This window comes from Bos indicus x Bos taurus, chromosome 13 (genome assembly GCF_003369695.1).
Source record: "Bos indicus x Bos taurus breed Angus x Brahman F1 hybrid chromosome 13, Bos_hybrid_MaternalHap_v2.0, whole genome shotgun sequence".
Lineage (NCBI taxonomy): Eukaryota > Metazoa > Chordata > Mammalia > Artiodactyla > Bovidae > Bos > Bos indicus x Bos taurus.
Genome location: NC_040088.1, coordinates 17553152 through 17576606, shown reverse-complemented (window position 1 = coordinate 17576606; position 23455 = coordinate 17553152). Strand labels below are relative to the sequence as shown.

Here is a 23455-nt window from a genome sequence, read left to right as displayed (position 1 = left end):
GGAACTGTGAAATTCTTACACCCTCACCAAGACCAACTGAATCAGAAACCCTGGAAATGGGGGGCCCCGAGTGACTCTAAGGCAGGGTGTTTCCTTACAGTCTTTTTCCCTAAATGGGCAAGAGTCCTGTGTCTCAGCACACAAGCTCCCCCAGCCCAGGGCCTGGCACAGAGCAGGGTCTCAGTAAGCATCTATTGAAGAAGTGAATGAATGAATGAATGAACGATCTTTCTCACACGAGCAGCTGCCTCTCCGGGCCCACCCTTCACCACAGTCCATTTCTGAAAATGCAGGATGTTGCATTCGTGCCAGCTCCATCTCTCCGTGGCAGCCAAGGGGGGCCCAGGGCCCTTGGGGGTTTGTCCCAGCTGGGCAGAATGCAGTCAGCCCCTCCTGGCACGGTCCACAGGAGAGGCTGAGTCCACAAAGGCTGGCTTGTGGGCCGCATGGCTGGGTCTGCTGGGATGTGGGCAGCAGAAGCTGGTGAAGGCGGGACATAGGCCGGGTTAAGCTTTCGGGGTCTGAGGTGGGGGCTGGGAAAGAGGCTTCTGGGACACGAGGAGCGGGCAAAGAGCAGAACTCTGCTTTCCTCCAAGGTTCTTAGACCTCACCGAGCCTCTCCACCTCCCAGGACTCCTGCATCCAGGGGCTGTCTGATCCAATGGAGGGAGCTGGTAGGGAATTGCCAGAGGAGTGGGGGGCTCAGCCTTCCCTTCAAAGACCTCTCAGTGACCCAGTTGAGCCCCTCACCCCAAAAGCACGGAAGTGGGGAGAGAGGGGCCAAACTCCACTGGACTCTGCCAGCCCTGTGGCTACTCAGTAAGGTTGTCACAGACCACCCCCCACCCCGTATCGGTGGGGAAACCCAAACCTCATCCCCCACGGCAGACAGAAAACGGCCACACTGCCCAAAGGTGCCCACCTCGGAGCCTGGGGGCCCCTGATTATCAACCCCTGTCAGAAAGGCCAGACTAAAGAAGCCAGACTAAACAAGTTAAGACTCCTTGCTTCCACTGCAGGGGGCACAGGTTTGAACCCTGGTCAGGGAACTAACATCCGACATGCCATGCAGCAGGACTAAGAAACAAGTAAAAAATTAAAAAACGAATTAAAAAAAAAAAAAAAGAAGCTGAGGAAAGGTGCCCAGATTGGGCCCAGTCTGCTAGGCCTCCAAACTCAGCTGCTCTGGCCGCTCCTTCGAGGTAACCTCTCCTCCCCCTGAAGCTTAACCTGATTGTTTAACCTGAGGACGGGGAGTAGAGGGGGGAGGTCTGAAGACTAGATCGGACATCCACGCTGCAACCTCAGTAGTCAGACTTTCCATTTACAGAGAATATTTAGTTTGGGAATTCCCTGGTGGTACAGTAGTTAGGATTCAGCACTTCCACTGCTGTGACCCAGGGTCAATCCCTGGTCAGGGAACTGAGATTCTGCAAAGTGTGCGGAGCAGCAAAAAAAAAAAAAAAAAATATTTTGCTCTGATTATAGAGGTAATGGGCTTCCTTGGTAGCTCAGATCGTAAAGAATCTGCCTACAATGCAGGAGACCCGAGTTTGATCCCTGGGTCGGGAAGATCCCCTGGAGAAGGGAATAGCAACCCAACCCACTCCAGTATTCTTGCCTGGAGAATTCCACAGACAGTTTGCGCGGTCACAAAGAGTCGGACACGACTGAGTGACTAACACTTTCACTTTCATAGAGGTAACACCTGTTTATTGGGAAAAACTTGAAAAAAAGAAAAAGCAGGTAGCTTTCTATTTCCTTCCTGATTCTTGCTGGTTTCTGTGTTAGGTTCATGCTTCTTACCCTGGAATCCAGCCCCGCCTCTCCCCAGGTCTCCTCCTCACAGCGCTCACAGCCCTCCCTCTGCCCTAGAATCCTTAGCCCCCCATGTCTAGACATGCCCTCAAATAAAAAACAGCTCACTGATTACTAGGCTCAGTCCAAGCGGAGTACATGCACAACAGTCTGATCCCCTTACCAGCCCTGTGAGGTAGGTAGGGGAAAATGTTCCCACTTTGCAGATGAGGAAACTGAGGCTCAGAAGTTTCCCAGAAGGATTAAGAATCTTCCTTGCAATGCAGGGGACGTGGGTTCAATCCCTAGTCGTGGAACTAAGATCCATATGCTGTGTAGCAACGAAGCCCATGTGCCCCAACTAAGATCTGATGCAGCCATATTAATTAACTAATTTTTTTAAAAGAGGGAGAGCCTAGGCTGCTCCAGCACTGGCCTCAGACCCCCATGCCACCCAGGAGGATGGGCAGGGTCTGCTCCCCCACCCACACCGTGCCCACAAGTACATTTCAGTCTATCCCCACCACACTCCCTAATGACCCATGAGGTCAGCCTGCAGGAAGCAGCCTCTCAGGGGCAGGCCAGTTCCCCCAAACGGACTGATTCCCAGGAACCCTGGGGGAATTGGCCAGGAAGAGTCTCTCGGTCCATGCTGGGCTGGAGGGCCAAACATGAGCTCACACGACCGCTAATAATAGCATGGCATTGCATGGCAGCACGGGGCGTCACAGTTTACGGAGACATTCCACGTGACTCATCTCGTGTCCTCACAGAAGCCCCACGGCCAGGCAGCACAGGAATTACCATCTCGTTCTAGGGGCAAAGAACCACAGAGGAGCACAGGGATGTGGGCTGTGCCCAAGGTTACCCAGAGACACCTCCAAGCAGGACTCAGGCTCTCTCATCTGCACCAGAATGCAGGGAGACCATGAACTTCAGTGGTAAGGGGGAAAAAAAATCACGCCTTTATTTTTCACTAACACTAGCTAAAAATTAACATTTCCTTCTATTCTGGACAAACCACAGTTGTATCAGCAGTACTTACGGCTTTGGCACCAAAAGAAACCACATAGATTTTCATAGCATATAACAGTTGTTGCAGAAATGTCAAAATATCCTTTACACTCATCAGTACTTTGAAATTACAGTGTTAGTAGACCTATTTCCAGATCTTATGAGTTAATAAGCCCACCTATTACTATGTCATCATTTAAATATATACTTTGATAATTATATTTCCATATGCTTGCTTTCCTTTACATTTTGTTTTAAACATTTAGAAACACTATTCTGAAAATTACTCTCAGCAGAGAGACTAAAGGGAGACACGGCACAAAATAAAACGGAATCTGTGTTTCCTCTGGAGCTGCCTCATCTGTAGGGTCTGGATAGCGACCCCAGACCCTCTCTCTCCACCATCAGGGCATAAAGCTGGAGAAGAGCTCTGATTTCAAGCCACATTTAAAATATTCCAGAAAAGGGGATTCCCTGGCAGTCCAGTGGTTAGGACTTGGGGCTCTCACTGTGGGGGGTGGGGGTTTGATACCTGGTCAGGGAACTAGGATCCTGCAAACTGTGTGGCATGGCCAAAAAAAATACAAGATGTTCCAGGAAAAATACTTTCAGCAGGAAACCTACTGGAATGTAAGATGATTAATCTCTGCACAATGAGGACAGAAGGGAGGGGTTATATTTGGGGCTACTGGAACATTCGGAGGGGCTCCAGATACATGCGTCTGATGGAACTGGACTGGGAAAGCGGCTGGTGAGGTCTCCCAGCCCATGGCGTTGGAGGTGCAAGGGACGAACACAAAGCCCCTTAAAGAAACACAGCAAGTAGCAAAAGGTGGGAGAACCCCCAGCAACAGCTCCCAGCTGGCCCAGAGGGGACAGGAGGAGCTAGGGGGACAGGAGGTTCCTGAATGCATGAGGGGGTAGCCTCTTATCAGCCAACAAGGAAGAGATTGTTCCAGAGCTGAGGTCCCCTGGCTAACTCCTACCCCAGAGCATCAGCCCACATGGGGCTGGGGTGGGCCCTGGCGGGTGCCTGCTCACCCAGCATCCCCAGGGAATCCTGATCTGGGCCCTGCAGACCACATTCTAGAAACCCTGGGATACCAAGGCTGGGGCAGGAGCAGGAAGCTGGGGTCCCAGCCCACCCAGCTCCCATGGGGACTCTGCACTGCCTGGGCCTCCTTCCTCTTGGCATCTGTCTCCCACCTTCTCACCCCTCCACCTCAAATGCCACCTCCACCAAGAAGCCTCCCTGGCTACCGCAGGGCACAGCCATTTTATATGAAGAATTATCGAATACCTACGGGCTTCCTAGGTGGGTAAAGAATCCACCTGTCAATACAGGGGATGCAGGAGATGGAGGTCTGATCCTTGGGTTGGGAAGCTCCCCTGGAGTAGTAAATGGCAACCCATTCCAGTATTCTTGCCTGGAAAATTCCAAGGACAGAGGAGTCAGGTGGGGTCGTAAGGAGTCGGACACGACTGAGCACACACGCAGTGAGCCAGCTTCATCGCCAAATCACTGGATTCGGTCCCCAGGATGGCTGGTCTACTCCCCACTAATCTGTTCTCCACTTAGTACATGGAGTGATTTTTTTTAACCGTTAATTCTCCTATGTGAAATCCTTCAACAATCATCAAACTCTGGAAACAGCCCAAAGGTCCCTCAACTGGTGAAGAGCTAAACGGTGGTACATCCATATAATAACTACTCAGCAATAAAGGGGAAGGAACTGCTGATACCCACAACCACACGGGTGAAGCCCAAAGGCATTATGCTAAGTGGAGGAAGTCAGACTCAGTTGGCTATAGACTGTATGAAGCCATTTCCATGATATTCTGGAATAGGCAAGATTATAGGGACAGGAAACAGATCAGTGGTTGCCAGGGGCTGGAGGAGGGAGGCGCTGGCCACCAAGTGGTACGGGGGAATGTTGGGCGGGGGCAAGAGCTGGTGCAGCTCAGCCGCTTTAGTAGTGTCTGACTCTTTGTGAACTGTGGCCCGTCAGGCTCCTCATCCATGGGATTTCCCCCAGGCAAGAATACTAGAGTGGGTTGCCATTTCCTTCTCCAGGGGCTCTTCTGAATCAGGGACTGAACCCGCGTCTCCTGCCCAAGTGGATTCTTAACCATCAGACCCACTGGGGAATGGAATGATTATGGTGGTGGTTACAGAGCTCCATACACTTGCCAAAGTTCATTTTACTGTATGTAAATCACCGGGTCTGAGAGCAAAAGAGAAGCCTGATCCTGCCAACCCCAACTCCTCTTCTTATCGGCCACTCAGGTCTTTTCCCAGAGGCCAGAAGATACCTCACCTGTCTCACCTCTAAGCCTCTGCCTGGATTCCCGTCCCCTGCATCTCCCACTACCGGCTTCCCGTCCTGCTTGAAGAGTCCACTTAAAGGCCACCTCCTCAGAGAAGCCCTCCAGATCCCTCTAGGCCCATCGTGTCCATCTCAACCCTGTTTTTCTTCCATGGAGCGTAACACATGTCCCAGCCCGACTACACCCCTGCTTAGTTTCAAAGAAAAGTGAAAGTGTGAGTTGCTCAGTCGTGTCTGACTCTTTGTGACCCTATGGACTGTAGCCCACCAGGCTCCTTTGTCCATGGAATTCTCCAGGCTAGAATACTGGAGTGGGTTGCCCTTCTTTTCTCCAGGGGATCTTCCCAATTCAGGATTCGAACCCGGGCCTCCTTCATTACAGGTGGATTCTTTACCATCTGAGTCACAGGGAAGCCTCGCTCAATTTCAAACCTTCCCCAAATTTATCACTTCCTTCCCAGGTTCTAGGAACCTGACCCACCAATGGGCAACAGACCCAGCAAGAATGACAGCTGAGCTGAAGGATCCAGAAGCTTCGATCTGCAGGATGGCAACCACTCCATAGAGGCCTGGGAGCCTCCGCCTGGCCGGCCTTCTCCACACCACCCTGGCCACCACGGTCCCTCCCTCAGGCCAAAGCCCAGGCTGCTTGCCCATCTGCCACCCTGGCTCTGGCCGGGCCACTCGCCCCCGCCTGGAAGGGCTGACCTGCAGGGTGGGCCAGCAGTGGCCACGAGGGCAGCATGCCAGCCTCCCCGAGAGGCCAGGGCAGCCATCTGCTGTCCCTTCTGCCTGTCCTCCAGGGTCTGACAAGGCTCCAGATGAGATCATCGCACTTGGACCCCAAGGAGGGCAGAGGCTGTGCGGCTCCACTTCCTTTCCAGCTCGAAAGCCAGGAACTGCAGGAGCAGTAGCAGGGGCGGGGGGGCCCAGAGACTTCATCCCTTCACAGGCAGGGGCTCTGTGGTCTAGAGGGGGCTTGGGACACCCCGCTGTCCCCCAGACTGTCCGGAGTCAAGCCAGGAGGGACTCTGCACTCCTGTTTCCCAGCTTAGCCTCCTTGTGTGGAGGCTGGGTTCTAGCTTTAGTGGAGTCAGGGTCAAAGGTCCTGGAGAAGGAGGGCCTGGACCCCAGCCAGGCATGGCCATGCCACACAGTGTCCCCTCCCACTGGCATGGAGGCTGCCTGGTATCAGTGGCAGAAGACAGAGTCCTGGACTTGCCTTTCCAAGAGCAATAAACGCCCACAGGCACAGGGCTGCCCGAGCGCACCAACTGTGCCAGGTGGCACACGTATCTCGCTGTATCCCCAGCCATCCGCACTGACTGGTGAGGGACTGAGGTCACACGTTAAACGGCATGGCCAGGTTTCGAGTCCAGTTTGAGCTCTTGTAAACTAGACTAGACGGTGTCTCTGATGGGACAGTAGTGACAGTAATAATAGCTGATATATACAAGGGTTTACCCTGTGCCAGCACCGGGCTGAGCTCTGAATGTCCATTACCTCAGTAACAATTCCTTTGAGGCAAGTGCTATTCTATAGATGCCCATTTTACAGATAAGCAGAGAGTCAGGAAGAAGGCTCCAAAGTCAATCAGGAGTGAGCCTCTCAGATGTGGCACAGCTCTATGCATGAGACCACAGACACTCTCTGGTGGGGAGCTGTGTGTGTGTCGGCATAGGTGTGCATGGGCAGCAGGGGATGAGGAGGGAGGAGATGCCTGGACACCGCTGACCTCCAAGGCCCTGTCTGACTTGTCGCTGTCCCATTCCAGGCCTCACTAGCCAAAGCATCGAGACCTCTGCAGCCCCTGATGCCTCTGGGTTGAGGGGCGCTCAGAGCGGGGACACCCAGCAGTGCCCCTCCTGTCCTTTCTCTGTTGACAGGAAGGAAAGTAGCATTTGGATCTGGATGTATTTAAAACGTCCCCCAGAGGCTTCTCTGGTGGTCCAGTAGCTAAGACTCCGCACTCCCAATGCAGGGGGCCTGGGTTCGATCCTCGGTCCAGGAACTAGATCCCACAGGCCGCAACGAAGATTGAAGATCCTGTGTGCCAAAACGAAGACCCGGACAGCCAAAATAAATACAAATAAATATAATTTTTAAAAAATTCAAAATCATCCCCCAAACAGCCTCTGGGCTGCAGCCAAATATCTGAGCAGAGAGAGCACAGCCTCAAAGGTGTACAGGGAGGGAAGGCGAGGTTGGAGAGTCAAGGGAGTGGCTCCAGGCGGTGTGGCCTGAGGCACCAGCACACTCCAGCATCGCACACCTCCAAACCTTTGCGGGCACCATTCCCTTGCTTAGCATCCAGCAAAGAGCACCAGGGACCCTAGTCCTTCTGCCTCTTGCCACTTACAGACTGTGTGACCTTTGGCAAGCCCCTTAACCTCTCTGATCTTCAGTTTACAGACACCAATGTGAAAGGAAGGGGTTAAGTCCCACCAGGGTAAGAGCTGTATCCTCATGCAGAGCGTGGGGAAGGGGGATGAAACCTGTAATTATCTAGTTAATAATGTAATTACTTAGAGGTAAATGCCCCAAAGGAGCCCACAGGAAGCGCCTAGGTGTCTAAGTCAGGAGCCTGGCCTGGAGCTGAACACAGGAAGGTGGAGGAGGAAACCCACGGAGGCGGGAGGAACTGCAGTAGAAAGGCCCAGCGGCAGAGAAGACAGAGACAGGCTTGGGGTGCACAGAGCGCTCAGAGCTTGGGTGGAGTTGGGGTGAGGTGAGGCTGAGAAAGGCAGGACCACACAGGCCACCCAGGCACTTGGGCAGGGCTCAGGAGGGGTGTGGAGGGGAGAGGTCAAGGCACCTGACCCCGAAGAACTCATGTGGATCTGGGGCAAAATCAGGGTAAAGACAGCTGGTCCAGCCTGGATACAGAACCCCAAACTCTTTGGAGTCTGAGCTTCTCTTTGAGGCACAGGCAATGGGAGATTCTTCACCCCACTTCTAGAATGTGGGATCCCCAAAAGTGGCCCTCATCAGCAAAAAGGAATCTCTGGATGAGAGCCTGCAGCACTGGCCTGACTTGGGGCAGGAGGGAAAAGGGTGGGCATTGCAGGGAGAGATGTGTTTGGGGATACCCACAATGCACTTCAGCTGCACACACACCTCCCAGGCCCCTGCTCCATGCCAAGACCCACACCCAGAGCCAGGCACAACCCCTGTCGTCAAGGACCCAGGGTGTGGGACTTCCCCATGGTCCAGGGTGGAAGACTCCGCACTGCCAATGCAGGAGGTCTGGGCTCGATCCCTGGTCAGGGAACTAGATCCCATAGGCTGCAACTAAAGATTCCACATGCCGCAACACAGATCCCGTGTGCAGCAACTAAGACCCAACATAATGAAATAAATAAATAAACATTAAAAACAAAAACCCAGGGCTCACGGGCAGTCAGATCCAAGCCTGGTGATAACGAGTGATGAGGGTGCAGAGCTGTTGAGACCTTATAGGCCCCAGGTAATCCTCACATACATGCTTTCTCGTATTTAATGCTCACAGCAACACTGTAGGGCGAGCACCATCAGCATGCCCATCCATTGTACAGATGAGGAGACTGAGGCTTGTAAAGGCAAAGCTCATAGAAGAAAAGGCAGAACAAAGTTTCAAGCCCAAGTGGGCTTGGCTCCAGACCACAGTGCTCTCTACCGCCTTGGACCCCAAAAAAGGGAAAGGCTGGCTTATTGCTCCCACCTTCTCCAACTCCCCACCATTCCTCAGAGAGGCCAGCACCATCCACTGACCTGTGGGGCTCCTCCAGTGACTACCAGGGCCAGCCCGGCCCAGAACACCCAAGTCTCCGGGCTCTTTCCCCACCGCAGTTCCCAGTTCCTTCTGGCACCAGAAGGAAGAGAATGTGACTGCATATGAGGTCACGCCTGTGGGGCACCCAGGGGAATGATCTTAGTTATAACCTTGGCTGCTGGTTAGGCCTCTGCTTAGAACTTAGCCAAGCTCCTCCCCTGAGGAACTCTTTCTGCCCCAGAGACTACACATGTGGGGCTCCCTCCCTTCTGCTATGCCCAGGATGGTGCTGAATGTGCTGTATACCTGACCATTAATCCTCCCAAGTGCTCTGAAAGAAAGAAAGGAATTAAGTTCCCTTTGTTTTTTCTTTGCTATAGTGGGTCTTCACTGTGATCCAGGAGCTTCTCTTAATAGAGAGCATAGACTTTAGAGTGCATGGGCTCAGTTGCCCCGCACCATGTGGGATCTTAGTTCCCCAAACAGGGATCAAACCTGCATCCCTTGCATTGGAAGGCAGATTATTAATCACTGGACCCCCTAAGTTCCCATCTTACAGACAGGAAGACTGAGGCTTGAAGAGGGGCCTTGAACACAGGGTTCATGTACAGGGAAGAGGCAGCAAAGCAAGGTTTGGCCCAGACCTGATCCCCAAAGTGGAATTTCTCCACGTCCCTGCAGAGGCCCCTGGGTCTCCTGCCCCGTGCTGAAGACACATGGAAAGGAGGCAGTGCCTAGCCCTGCTCTAGGCCAACACAGCCCCTACCAGCAAGGCATTCACAATGCCTCAGTCAGCCCAGCGCCCAGTGCCCTTTCCGAGTGGGCCCACCTCCCCTTCCCAGTCTCCCCCTCACCACTGCCCCCGCCCACCACTCCCCCAAGCTCTTCTATTTTAAGCCCATAGTCTGCTTGCAGCCCACCTGCAGACCCAGATCACTGCCTTTCATTCAATCGTGCAACAAATATTTATTGAATCGCTAGGATGTGCCAGGCACGGTCCCGGCCACTGGACACAGAGGCAGTCATTCAAGGCTAACTCCTCAACTCTAATGCCTCCTCCTCCAGGAAGTCTTCCAGGCCCATCCTCTGAGTGCCCACATACTTCCCTATCCCAGTCTCCTTTTCCCAGGCACAATCAGGCACTCATTAGGGACAGGAATGGTACAGTCCTCCACAGCCCCAGCAAAGGGGCAAGGGGAGGAGGCAGGAGATGAGGGCAAGCAGGAAATTCCGAGGAGATTAGGAGGGAGGTGCCCCTGGGCACTATTTCTCTCACAGGCAGGCCTGACAATTGCTCCGTTTGGCTCACTGGGCCCCAACCCAAGTGTCGTGTGTCCAGGGCCTGAGGGCCTTTGATGCAGTTTCTCCACCTCGGTGACCTCCCAGCCCTTTATCTGCCTACAAACCATTCAGCCTCAGTCAGGCTCCAGGGCACCCAGATCCCAGAGGTTGGAAAATCAAGCCCCTGTCACACTCCTCACTGTTCTCAGCAGCCTAGTGGAAGGAAGCCTCATGGAGGCGCTGAAAACAGTAGTTTGTACACATAAGCTCCAGGGAGACACGGGCCAGGATATCCTGTGTTTCTGTGTGGCTGAAATGTCACAGCCAGCGTGTATGTGTGTGTGTGTGTGTGGTGTGTGAGAGCATGTCTGGGCATCCTCCTTTGTGGGTCTCTGGCTCCTGCTAGCCAATGCTACAGACCTGACATCTGAACACTCTGTGCTCATGGCCTGCTTCTATGTCATGGCTCCATGTCCTGTTCACATGTGTCTCCTGGCTGTGTGTGTCTGTGAGCCCGTGTGTGCAAGCCCGGGTCAGTGAGCCTGGGTCTGCTGTTTGCTGTCTTTGTGGCAGACACAGTGGGGGTGTCTGGGTGATGGGCGGTGTCTGTGCCCGCCTGGCAGGAGTGGGTCTGTGGATTTCTGCGGGTGCCAGCACCTGTGTGTAATGAGTCTGCGTGGGTTTGTGTACCAAGTCTGCGCCCGCATACGCACGTGTACTTCCGATATGTCTGAGACTGTCTCCAGGGTCTGTCCATCTCTGGGACGCGGCCAAACGTGTCTGGCGGTGTGTGAGGGTGTGTTTCTGAGCCTGCCGTCTCCTAGACGGTGTGAGTCTGTGTTGTGTCTGTCCGGTAACGGGGGGTGTGAGGAGACACGTATGGTGTATCTTGCGTGGGTCTGTGTACTTCTCTGAGTGGGTCTCCTCTCTAATACGCCTGCAAGTGTGCTTCTGGAAAGCAGAGAGCACAAGCCTGTGCCTGAATGGGTACATGAGACGTGTGTCAGTGGGCGTGGATCTCTGCGCATGCACTGTGAATATGGGTACGTGAGTTTGTGTGTGCAGGAGAAAGTGTGCCCAGGGACACAGGCCAAGCCCCTCTGCCAGGAATACTGGGAGCCCTGGGAGCTTCGTGGTCCTCCTAAGGCCTCAGCAGCAGCCATCTCACATTTTCCATCTCATTCTCCATCTCGCTGGAGCTGCTCCCTGCCCCCATGATAGGCTGAAAATCCTTAAAGACCCAGTTCTCAGAGTTGCTTCTTCCAGGCCACCTCTCAGCCACCTCGGAGACAGCTGCGACTCAAGACAGGGACTGGCCAGGAGCTTTGCTGACCGATGACCACTCCTCTCCCCCCATCCAGTGACAGGCAGATTGAACCCTTCCCCCTACAACTCCCGGGAGCTGAGAAATGCTTCACAGCTTGCTGGCTACTGCCCCAGACACCTGGCACAGGGCCTGGAATCCAGGAGGCACTCGGAAAATATATGTTGAATGAATGAATGAATGAATGCCTGAAGCAGCAAGTAAGGGAAAGGTGACAACCAGGACAGGCACTGGCATTTACTGCGTGCTAGATGTATATCAGGCTTCCTCGGAGGCTCAGCGGTAAAGAATCCGCCAGCAATGCAGGAGCCGCGGGAGACGTGGGTTTGATTCCCGGGTCAGGAAGCTCCCCTGGAGGAGGGCATGGCAAACCACTCCAGTATTCTTACCTGGAGAATCTCATGGACAGAGGAGTCTGGCGGGCTACAGTCCACAGGTTCGCAAACAGTCGGACACGACTGAAGTGACTTGGCACGCACACAGATCTACATTGTCACTTGGAAAAGGGTCCCCACTTGGAAAAGGGGCAGATATGCTTATCTCCCCTTCTTCAGAAGGGAAAACAGAGACTCAGAAAGATTGAGCATCTCACACAGCTTGTAACTGGCAGAATCAGGCGAGAATCCTGTTCTGTGAAACTTGGAGGCACGGGCTGCCTCCTGCATGGGAGAGGGTGGAAGAACGACTGGGCAAGGGAGCTCCCCGGGGTTGTCTGATGAGGTCCCAAGTGTACCAGCTGTGCACGTGACATAACCTCTCCACTTCCTCCTCTGTCAAACGGGTCTGATGTCAGAACTCTCCACACAGGACTGCTGGGAGGAGTAAAGGACTTACTTAACTCAGGGCCTGGCACTCTGGAAATGATCTCATAGCTGATAGCTGTTGTTCGCAAGAGCCAGAGAAGGCCAGTAATCAGTGGTTTGGGGGTCCCCAGGCGGGCTCTAACATTCCAGCACTCTGGATTCCAGCCTAACCATTATCTAACCCTTAAAGCTGGATCCAACCCCCCATCACTTCCTCCAGTCTCAGACCCCTGGTCCCAACCTCACTCTGCATGGATGCAGGGTACATATCCATGTACACGGAGGCAGGCACGTGCCACCCCCCCCCACACACACACACACTGCCTGCAGGCTCCAGGCCCTCAGGTCCAGCAAAGGTTGTTCTCTACTTGCTCCCAGCAAGTCTTAGCCTAGGGCACTGCACACAATAGAATTCCTCTCACCAACCTCTGTCCACACTAGACCCGTCGTTGGCAACCACAAGCTCACGTTCCTCAGACTGTGAAAAGAACAGGACCCACGGTTGGACCAACCAGGTTTGGAATTCTGGCTGTGTGAGCTGGAGCCTCCATTTACCCAACTGTACCCAGTGGGAACTGGAGGTGAATTAGATGCTTCCTCTGGCCCCTCCTGGGCTGACATCTAAAACTGGCTGTACTTCCAACTTCCGAGGTGGCGCTAGTGGTAAAGAACCCATTGGCCAATGCAGGAGACATAAAAGACTCGGGTTCGTTCCCTGGATAGGGACGATCCCCTGGAGAAGAACATGGCAACCCACTCCAGGATTCTTGCCTGGAGAATCCCATGCACAGAGGAGCCTGGCAGGCTACAGTCCATAGGGTCGCAAAGAATCGGACATGACTGAAGTGATAGCGTGCACGCACAAACTCTCACATGCAGAAACTCCAGGGAGGTGGGGAGGGCTTGCTTCATGGAGTCCACACAGTATGGAATGTGATCCACACCTTCCTGTCCTCCCTGGAGCAGCTCCTGATTTATTAACATCTTAAAGCTAAGGGGATCCACCCTCCTGTCTTCTCCCAGCTCTGTCAAGAATGAAGACTTCAGGGCTTCCCTGATGGCTCAGTGGTAAAAAATCTACCTGCTAATGCAGAAGACACGGGTTCGATTCCTGGTCCGGGAGAATCCCATATGCCCCAGAGTAACTAGGGCCATGCGCCACAACCACTGAGCCTGTGCCTTAGAGCCTATGCTCTGCAACAAGAGAAGCCACCGCAATGAGAAGCCCATGCACCACAGCTAAAGAGTAGCCCTTACTCCTCGCAACTAGATAAAGCCTGCACAGCAACAAAGACCCAGCACAGCCACACCCCCCAAAAAAGAATGAAGACCTAGACATCCTCTCTGCTCACTGATTAACAATAATGGTAATTCCCTAAAATGTGCAGGATTTCACTGCTTGCAAAATGTTTTCTTGTCTATTCGCACCTCTGGATGGTGGAAAAAGCAAGAGAGTTCCAGAAAAACATCTATTTCTGCTTTATTGACTATGCCAAAGCCTTTGACTGTGTGGATCACAATAAACTGTGGGAAATTCTGAAAGAGATGGGAATACCAGACCACCTGACCTGCCTCTTGAGAAATCTGTATGCAGGTCAGGAAGCAACAGTTAGAACTGGACATGGAACAACAGACTGGTTCCAAATAGGAAAAGGAGTTCGTCAAGGCTGTATATGGTCACCCTGCTTATTTAACTTATATGCAGAGTACATCATGAGAAATGCTGGATTGGAAGAAACACAAGCTGGAATCAAGACTGCCGGGAGAAATATCAATAACCTTAGATATGCAGATGACACTATCCTTATGGCAGAAAGCGAAGAGGAACTAAAAAACCTCTTGATGAAAGTGAAAGTGGAGAGTGAAAAAGTTGGCTTAAAGCTCAACATTCAGAAAACAAAGATCATGGCATCTGGTCCCATCACTTCATGGCAAATAGATGGGGAAACAGTGGAAACAGTGTCAGACTTTATTTTTGGGGGCTCCAAAATCACTGCAGATGGTGACTGCAGCCATGAAATTAAAAGACGCTTACTCCTTGGAAGGAAAGTTATGTCCAACCTAGATAGCATATTCAAAACAGACACATTACTTTGCCAACAAAGGTCCGTCTAGTCAAGGCTATGGTTTTTCCTGTGGTCATGTATGGATGTGAGAGTTGGACTGTGAAGAAGGCTGAGCGCCAAAGAATTGATGCTTTTGAACTGTGGTGTTGGAGAAGACTCTTGAGAGTCCCTTGGACTGCAAGGAGATCCAACCAGTCCATCCTGAAGGAGATCAGCCCTGGGATTTCTTTGGAAGGAATGATGCTAAAGCTGAAACTCCAGTACTTTGGCCACCTCATGCGAAGAGTTGACTCACTGGAAAAGACTCTGATGCTGGGAGGGATTGGGGGCAGGAGGGGAAGGGGACGACAGAGGATGAGATGGCTGGATGGCATCACTGACTCGATAGACGTGAGTCTGAGTGAACACTAGGAGTTGGTGATGGACAGGGAGGCCTGGGGTGCTGCGATTCAAGGGGTCGCAAAGAGTCAGACACGACTGAGCGACTGAACTGAACTGAACTGAATCCCTGTAAACAGTCCTCTGAGGTTGCCCAGGCAGATTCCATCTTTTCATTATACAGATGAAACCAAAAGAGAGCTCAGAGAGGCCATGTGACTCATTCATGGCCACACAGTAAATGACAGTCAGGTCGCAAAGCCAGATCTTTGGGTTCCAACTCTCAGATTCTTCAGTCCACACGGGGTGGTTCCCAGCATGTCCTGATGGTACACCGGCAACAAGTAGTGGTGATGGGGAAATGGAAGACCTCAGACCACCAGGATTTTGAAGGTCAAACAGTCAATCTGTCTGCTTCTTTGAATCCTGGACCCTTAAAAGTTAATAATCTTCAAGGTAGAGAACATAGATGCCAAGGGGAAAAGGACGGGATGGGATGAATTGGGAGATTGGAATTGACATATATAAACTATTGATACTGTGTAAAAATAGATAACTAATGAGAACCTTACTATTATAGCACAGCGAACCCTACTCAGTGTCCTGTGGTGACCTAAATGGGAAGGAAAAAAGAGAGGATATATGTATACATATAGCTGATTCACTTTGCCGTACAGCAGAAACTAACACAACCTTGTAAAGCCACTGTACTTCAATGTCTTGTTTACATTTTTTAAAAAGTTAATAACCTTCACACTTCCTTGGCTGGAAGGGACCCTGAGGTCAGGCAATTTCAACTACAGCCTTCACATAAACCTCTTCCTAAATCCTCCTCAACTAATCACAAACACTACATTTTGTTCAGTTTACAAGCTGTTTTCCACAAGCCCCATGTCTTTATCTAACAGGCGAATACCTCCAGCATTCAATAACTCTGAATAACTCAAGTGACAGCAAGCTCACTCCCTTCTCTGTAGCAGCTCCTCACTGGGAGAGAACTGCCAGGTTTCCACCTTCCCCACCCCCCACCCCCGGGGCCCCAGAGCAAGCTTCAGGGCACAGGAGATCTGCAGTCATCATCCGCAAGGCCCTCCCCAGGCGACAGGTCTCAGTGCCATCCATCAGCTGGGAGGTGAGCTCTAGCAAGGCCCCACGGGGCTCTGAGGGACTCAAGCCAGGCAGCACCAGGCCTGCCGAGGACATGCTAGGGACCTGGAGTCTCTCCTGGTAACTTGGTTCCTGCATCTTAGAAGCAAAGTGGCCCAGAGGGGCAGGAAACACGTCAAGAGTACAAGGTACTCTGACTCCGAGCCTGGCTGTCTGGAGCGCTGGCTCTGGGACCTGGAGCAAGTCCCCCTCCCTGCTGTGGCTGCAGTTTACCCATCTGTAGAATGAACAAAACAACTCCTCCTGGGACTTCCCAGCCGGTTCAGTGGTTAAGGCTCTGCACTTTCACTGCAGGGAATGCGGCTTTGATCCCTGGGTCCCGGAACTAAGATCCTGCATGCCGCATGGCGTGCCCCCCAAAACAAAACCAAACAAAGAACTCAACTCCTGTAATAGCCTCTACATTTACGCCCCAAATCCACAGTCTCTAGGCTTTCACCTCGCCTCTGTGAGGCTGGCAGCTGGAGAGTAGATCAGGGACTGATTCACGTGGACACAGCATTAACCTCACAGTCCAGTCCTGCTCACCTCTCCTATCCAACCTCCTCCCTCTATCCAGGCTCTGAACTGTTCCCTGAATTCCATAAGTTTCTTCCTACTTCCCTTAGCCTGGAAGGGTCTCACTCCAGCTCCTTATTCAGCTGGCTCCCTCTCATCCTGGCCTCCCTAAGCCCCCCAGTCCCCACCTCATGTCCCTCCCCACCCTTATCACGATCCCTAGTGTGATGTAGTGTGTGATGCAGTGTGTGACCACTGTCTAATTCCAGTCTCCCTCCACTAGGACCAACAGCTCCATGAAAATAGACACTTCATCCTCAGATCTGTGTTAGTGCCTGGTACACAGCAGGCATTAAGTAAATAGTTGGCGAATGAATGAATGAGGGGCCAGGACTGCTTCGGGTGGGGAGGAGGCTCTATTCCTTCCCCACAGAGTCTGCCAGAGAACATGGTAAGCGCCCACGGAAATGTGTCATGTACCACTTGAGAATAACAGTGGTGGAAATTACCCTCCTCTGAGGCTCGCTCCATGCCAGGCGCTCTCATGGTGTTTGCGCACATAACTCATTTAACCCTTAAGGTTGGAAGATGTGTGATGTCTTTTTCTACAACAAGGAGACTGAGGTCCAGAGACATTAAGGGGCTTGCCCTAGAGCACACAGCCAGGAAGGCACACTCTTCAGATATAACAGTGGCCTGAGGCCTGCTCGTGAAGCCAGAAACACTGAATGAATGAGGGAAACTGAGGCTGAGCCCTGACCCAGGCAGTGGGTGGTCCCCAGCCAGGCCCTGGCCCCTGTGAGGCCTCAGGTTCAATCTCCAGCCTTCTGGAACTATTTTCCATCCTAACAGTCATGGGTGGCTCAGCAGGACTCCAGAGCTCTGCCGGGTAATTTCCTGGGATGAACAGGAGCTGGTGGGGGTGGGTGAGGGAGACCATGAAGCCAAGTTCTATGGCCCATCTTCCCTTGCCAGGGGAGCGATGGAGGCCAGGAAGCAGGATTGAGGAGCTCAGGGTTCAAGTTCAGGGCAGGTCAGGCACCACCTGGGCAGGGCCAGGCCTTCTCTGGCTTATCTCCCTCCTCTCTCCTAATACCCTCCTCACAGCTGGCTTGTGAAGACTGCAGGAGCTGACTGAGCCCCCGATTGTCCACACTGAATGGGGGCTTCAGGAAGGCTTACCCTCCCAATTAACAGATGAGAAAACTAAGGCCTGGACTGAGGAAAGGTTAGAGGCTAAAGGGGTAGGTTATTCTGATTCAGACAGACCCTGTGCTTGTATTGTACAAGCAGTTACCAAACACATGTAGGGTAGCAGATCCTGGGGGAGATGGAGAAGGAGAGACACAGTTAAGCAAGACCTCACAGACTATAAAGAGAGAGAAACCCTTTTGGCCCGAAGAGCTACAGTGCAAGGCTAAGTGTTGCCAGGCAGACAGAAATTAGCAGAGTGCCATGAACTCGGAGGCTCTTGGCCAGGGGTGCTCCGGGTGTTGTGCCAGGATATCAACTGATAAGAGCAGGTAACATTTCAGCCTCTTCCAAACCGTGCCCAGCCCATGTGGAGAGAACCCAGGAAGCCCGCAACCTCCCAGGCCACCACCAGCATAGGAGGGCTGGGCCGACGCTAAAGTTGCCTCAGTGGGCAGACAGAGCTTGGCCTGGATCCAGTAGGTCCTCATGTGCACCGAAAGGGTGACGGTCAAGCCTGCTTTCCTGGGAAGCTCTCAGGTCCCCTACATGCCCAGAGAAAAAGCTTCCCTATATGCCAGCTTCCCTCTTCTCATTGGAAAGGAGATGGGCACTGCTGGGGGGCACCGATAGGACTGCTGTGTATACAGGGTCTATCCAAAACTGGGCAGAAGACAATACCCTGGGATTTAGGGAGCTGTGAACGGGTTCTCCAGGACACCATCCTCCCAAGCTGCAGGACCGTTAGACTGGGCGGAAGTCGGACTCCAGCCAAGGGGATGTTCCCAGATGTCATGCTTTCAAACGCGGACCCGCCCTGAAAGGCAGGCAGGGACAGGCCTGAGCCAGGAAAGCCCTGGGTGAAGACTCAGGCTAGTGTTCAGGCCTCTCCTTAGCCGGAGATGGCCACAGGTCTCCCCGGCAAACGGCACATCAGTGCCTGTCCCAGAAAGGAGGGCCCTGTCCCAGCGGCCTGGGGGTGGGGGCTCTGAGCCGCGGAATCCGAGGTCCAGCCCCTCACGGAGCACCCACCCCCATTCCAGGCACCTTATCTAAGCATCCTCCAAAGCACCCTAGACCCCCTTCCTAAATCAGAGCCCATCGGCAGTCTCCTCCTCCAGGTTCTTCCCTTAGGAGAAGGTTTCCCAGATACAATGGGAAGCGGGATGCGACGGAGCCCCTGAGGCTTTAGGCCCCTTGCCCAGCTCGAGCGGTGGGACAGCAGGCCGGCTGGTGCCTCGGGCCGGTGGGGCGGACACCCGCGCCTCCCCGCGGCCTCCCCTTCCCCAACCGGGTCCCCAGCCCCGACCCCGCACCTTGAGATAGTCGTTCTCCGAGCGCAGCTCTTCCAGCTCTCGCACGAAGCCGCCGGGTCCGCAGTCCAGCATCTCCTCGGTGAGGTCGGAGAAGGCGAGCGAGGCACTGAGGGGCAGGCGGCTGCTGCCCACCGACGACGCGGCCACCGACGGCTCCTCGGGGGAGGCGGGGGGCCGCGGAGGCTGCTGCGCCGGCTGCGCCGGCTGGGGCGGCTGTCCCGTGCGGGCCCCCCCGGGGCCCCCGGCAGCCGACTCGGCGTCGCTGCTCAGCGCCAGCTCCAGGCCCAGCAGGCGCGCCTCCTCCGACGCGCAGTCCGACACCTCCGAGCTGCTGTCGGTGAGGCTGGGCGGCGGTGGCGGCGGTCGCGGCCCGGTCCCCGGGCGCGGACGGCCCTTGGCGCGGACCCCGGTCCGGACCCCGGCCACTCGCGTCCCTGCGCCCCGCGCCCCGGGCGCCACCGCACGCCCCTTCTTGTCGGGCCTCGCCGAGGACGCGGCGCTGCAAGCGGCCGCGGCGCCCGGGCCTGGGCCGCGGCGGCCCTTGGCCAGCGACCAGCCGGCCACGTCCTTGGGCCGGGCCGGCGACGGCGCGCGGTGGCTCTTCTTCCTCTCCGGGGCGGGAGCAGGCGGGGGGCCGCAGCCCCGAGCCGGGGGCTCCCCCGCCGGCACCTCCATCGCGGTTTCCCTCGGCCTCAACGAGCGGCGCGCATGGCCCGGGCCCGCCCGGCCTCCGCGTCCCGGGGGAGGCTCCTGGCGCCGCTCCGGCCGCTGGGGTCGCGGCTCCTCTCGGCCCACCTCAGCCCCCGGGCTGCGCTCCGGCCCCGACACCCGCCGCACGGTCTCTCCGCTGCTCTGGGCTCGGAGAGAGCGGCCCGATCGCCTCCAGGCACCCCGGCTCCGGCTCCGGCTCCGCCCGGCGCCCGCCCCCTCGGCCTCGCCGCGCCCCCGGAGCGTGCCCGGGCCCCGGCAGCCTGCGCGCCGATCGCTCTCTCGAGCTCCGAGTCCGGCTGCGGCCCGGGCCCCGGCTCCGCCCGGCGCGGCCCGCCCCCCGCGCAGCCCCGCCAGCTCCCCGCCCCGCCGCCTCGGCTCGGGGACGCGCGGCTCCGCGAACAAAAGGCGGACGCGGCGGGAGCGGCAAGGAGGGACACAGGCGGCGAGCGAGGGAGGGATCTGCGAGGCAACAGCGACCCCCTCAAGGGTCAGGCCGGCCGAGGCTGCCGAGGCCCCGGCTCCCTCCGCCTCCGTTCCGCCGCCGTGCCCTCCCCTGCTGGCCTGGGCGACGCCCCCGGCGGAGGCGCCTCCGCTCCCCTCGTCCGCGCAGAGGTCGCGCGAGCGGCGAGACGGGGGACTCCCAGGCAGAGGCCGGGCGGACCTCAGATCGCGTGAGCCAGCATCCATATACACGCCGAGCACCTCGCCCCTCGCGGCTGTGCGGAGCGTGCGCGAACTCCGCCCCCCTGAACCTGGCAGAGAGAGACAGATCATCCCAATGTACAGATGCGTAAACTGAAGCCTGGGGAAGACCGGCGATCCCGGCCCACGGTTACTGGCAGAGCCGGGATGGACGCCAGACCTCGCGCCTCCAAGGGCGTGCTCCGGATGTCCAGGCTTGGCTTCCCTCTCATAGTCTTGGGGAGCGTCTGGCCCTCGGTGCCTGCCCGGCTCTGCACGCCTTGACCGGCTGTGACCCCAGGCACGCTCGCTCCTTCCCTGAACCCGGTCTCAGGCTCTGCCCGGCTAAAATCGAGGCGACCCGTTCTGAGAAGTCAGACCTGCGGGTGCTTTGGGAGTAGGTTTTCGCTCCCGCGGGGGCTAGTCCGAGCTGGACCTGGTTGCCCTGATCCTCACACGTCCCCGACAGAGCAACTCCATACGACCCTGGAGCCCCGATTCTGATGGGTGTCGTTTCTTTCCTTCCAGAACTGTGCTGCCGTGTTGTTGATTTTCCCATGGGGCTGTCACACCTTCCCCGCCCCCTCTCCTCGCTGCTACTCGCCATCGCCGCCGAGCCCCTGCTGGGCAGAGTCATCGGAAGTCCTTTGGCTGCCCAGCGGGCTGGCGATCACCCTCAGGGTGGCAGCCCCTTGCGACTGTTGGGGGCAGGGCTGTGTTTACCCCTCAGCAGCCCCTTCTACCTCCCTCTGTTCCTCTTCCTTTCGTTTCCTCCTCCTAACCCTTTCCCCACTCCTTTTTCATTTCTCTCTTTCCCTCCTCTTCCTCCTCCCCCCAATCCTGTTACCTCACTCCTCCACCCTTGACACACAGCTGGCCCCAGGTCCACTTTGTTTCTGTCCCTCCTCCCCCAGAGCGTTGAATACACTCCTGGGGTGTGCCCTCTCCTTGTGAGGCACGGCTTCATTCCCATCTAGGGGTGTCTAGGTGTGTGAGTGCCCCCTCCATCCTCAAACCCTTTCTCCAGGTGCCCTCCATCAGCCAGGTAAGGAGCAGGGCCCCTCGACAGGTCCTCTGCAAACACTTCTTCAGGGGCATTTCCACCCGCTCCTGGCAAAGCACCAGCTCCCCTGCCCACACTGACTGTCCACTCACCCAGTCCACAGAGGGCCGCAGTGCTGGACTTGTCAGTGGTAAATTCCTGGCCTCATGGAGCACACAGTCAAGGGAGGAGATGAGCCACAAAAGAGTCATCATCCATAGGATGGCATGATATTCCACCAAGGCAAGGGCCAAGGTAGGCCCTCCTCTGCTTCTCGGGCCTCAGAAGACCCCATGTGATATAATGGATGACAGGGTCCTTCTGGCTCTGATGTCCCCCTTTCTTGTAGACTGGTTCTGGTCTGGCACAGAGAGCTGCTGTGTGGCTCTTGGAAACTCCATACCCTCTCTGAGCTTCAATTTCTCCATCTATGCAGAATGTGGGCTTGGAGATGCTGGATGATGTGAACCGTGGCAGAGGAATACGTGCTAGAGCAGGCTGCTCAGCCACTCCTGACACACTCATGGCCACAGCAGCAGCTGCCTGGATCTCCCCATGTGGGCCTGGGCCAGAGTCCTGGCTCTACCACATACCCTGTCTGGGTCCCAACACTCATGGCTAAGCAGGGGGCGAATGGCCCTTCCTGTTCTGAGGGTCTTCAGATGTGGGGAGCCCTGAATCCACATTGCAGCCCCAGAAGAGCCTGGGGAACAGCAAGGCCCTGGTGGGGGTGGGGTGGCAAGGGCTGGGTAGAGTCAAGGTCAAGGTGGGGGCTCTGGACTCTGTTCAGAGGAGGGAAACAGCAGAAGGAGTAAGACTTGCCAGGGGCCCAGACTTGGCTCCATGGAGGTGGGGAGACCACCCAGGGCTTCCTGCCCCCCTGAGCACTCATGCCAGGCTCAGTGCCCAACACTTCAGCAGAGGATTCTGGAAAGGTTAGGAATTTCTTGGGACTGACTGTATTTTTTGAAGATAGGTTCAGGGATGTATCAGTTCAGTTCAGTTCAGTCACTCAGTCGTGTCTGACTCTTTGCGACCCCATGAATTGCAGCACGCTAGGCCTCCCTGTGCATCACCAACTCCCAGAGTTCACCCAAACTCATGTCCATCGAGTCAGTGATGCCATCCAGCCATCTCATCCTCTGTGGTCCCCTTCTCCTGCCCCCAATCCCTCCCAGCATCAGAGTCTTTTCCAATGAGTCAACTCTTCGCATGAGGTGGCCAAAGTATTGGAGTTTCAGCTTTAGCATCAGTCCTTCCAAAGAAATCCCAGCGCTGATCTCCTTCAGAATAGACTGGTTGGATCTCCTTGCAGTCCAAGGGACTCTCAAGAGTCTTCTCCAACACCACAGTTCAAAAGCATCAATTCTTTGGCGCTCAGCTTTCTTCACAATCCAACTTTCACATCTATACATGACCACGGGAAAAACCATAGCCTTGACTAGACGGATCTTTGTTGGCAAAGTAATCTCTGCTTTTGAATATGCTATCTAGGTTGGTCATAACTTTCCTTCCAAGGAGTAAGCGTCTTTTAATTACATGGCTACAATCACCATCTGCAGTGATTTTGGAGCCCCAAAAAATAAAGTCTGACACTGTTTCCACTGTTTCCCCATCTATTTCCCATGAAGTGATGGGACCAGATGCCATGATCTTCATTTTCTGAATGTTGAGCTTTAAGCCAACTTTTTCCCTCTCCTCTTTCACTTTTATCAAGAGGCTTTTTAGTTTATCTTCACTTTCTGCCATAAGGGTGGTGTCATCTGCATATGTGAGGTTATTGATATTTCTCCCAGCAATCTTGATTCCAGCTTGTGCTTCTTCCAGCCCAGTGTTTCTCATGATGTACTCTGCATATAAGTTAAATAAGCAGGGTGACAATATACAGCCTTGATGTACGTATAGCTTATCCCAATTATTCTTTTTTTTAATATTTATTAATTTGGCTGCATGGGGGCTTAGTTGCGGCATGTGGGATTTTCACTGTGTCATGCAGGATCTTTCGGCTGCAGCACACAGATGCTCTAGTGGTGAGGTACAGGGCTCAAGGCTTCTTAGTTCCCCGACCAGGGCTAGAACCCACGTCCTCTGCATTGCAAGGTGGGTTC

The 23455-nt window shown here is 54.8% G+C and overlaps 1 protein-coding gene across 1 annotated transcript in view; it reads right to left on the bottom strand.

The window, feature by feature from the left end:
- The window catches only part of SOGA1 (suppressor of glucose, autophagy associated 1), a 75798-nt gene extending 55926 nt beyond the window's left edge, over window positions 1-19872 (bottom strand). Inside the window, exon 1 of the mRNA XM_027558607.1 lies at window positions 18914-19872. Coding sequence (XP_027414408.1) covers window positions 18914-19588 — 675 coding nt within the window. The 5' untranslated portion in view covers window positions 19589-19872. The remainder of the gene's footprint in view (window positions 1-18913) is intronic.
- Window positions 19873-23455: the final 3583 nt, after the last annotated feature.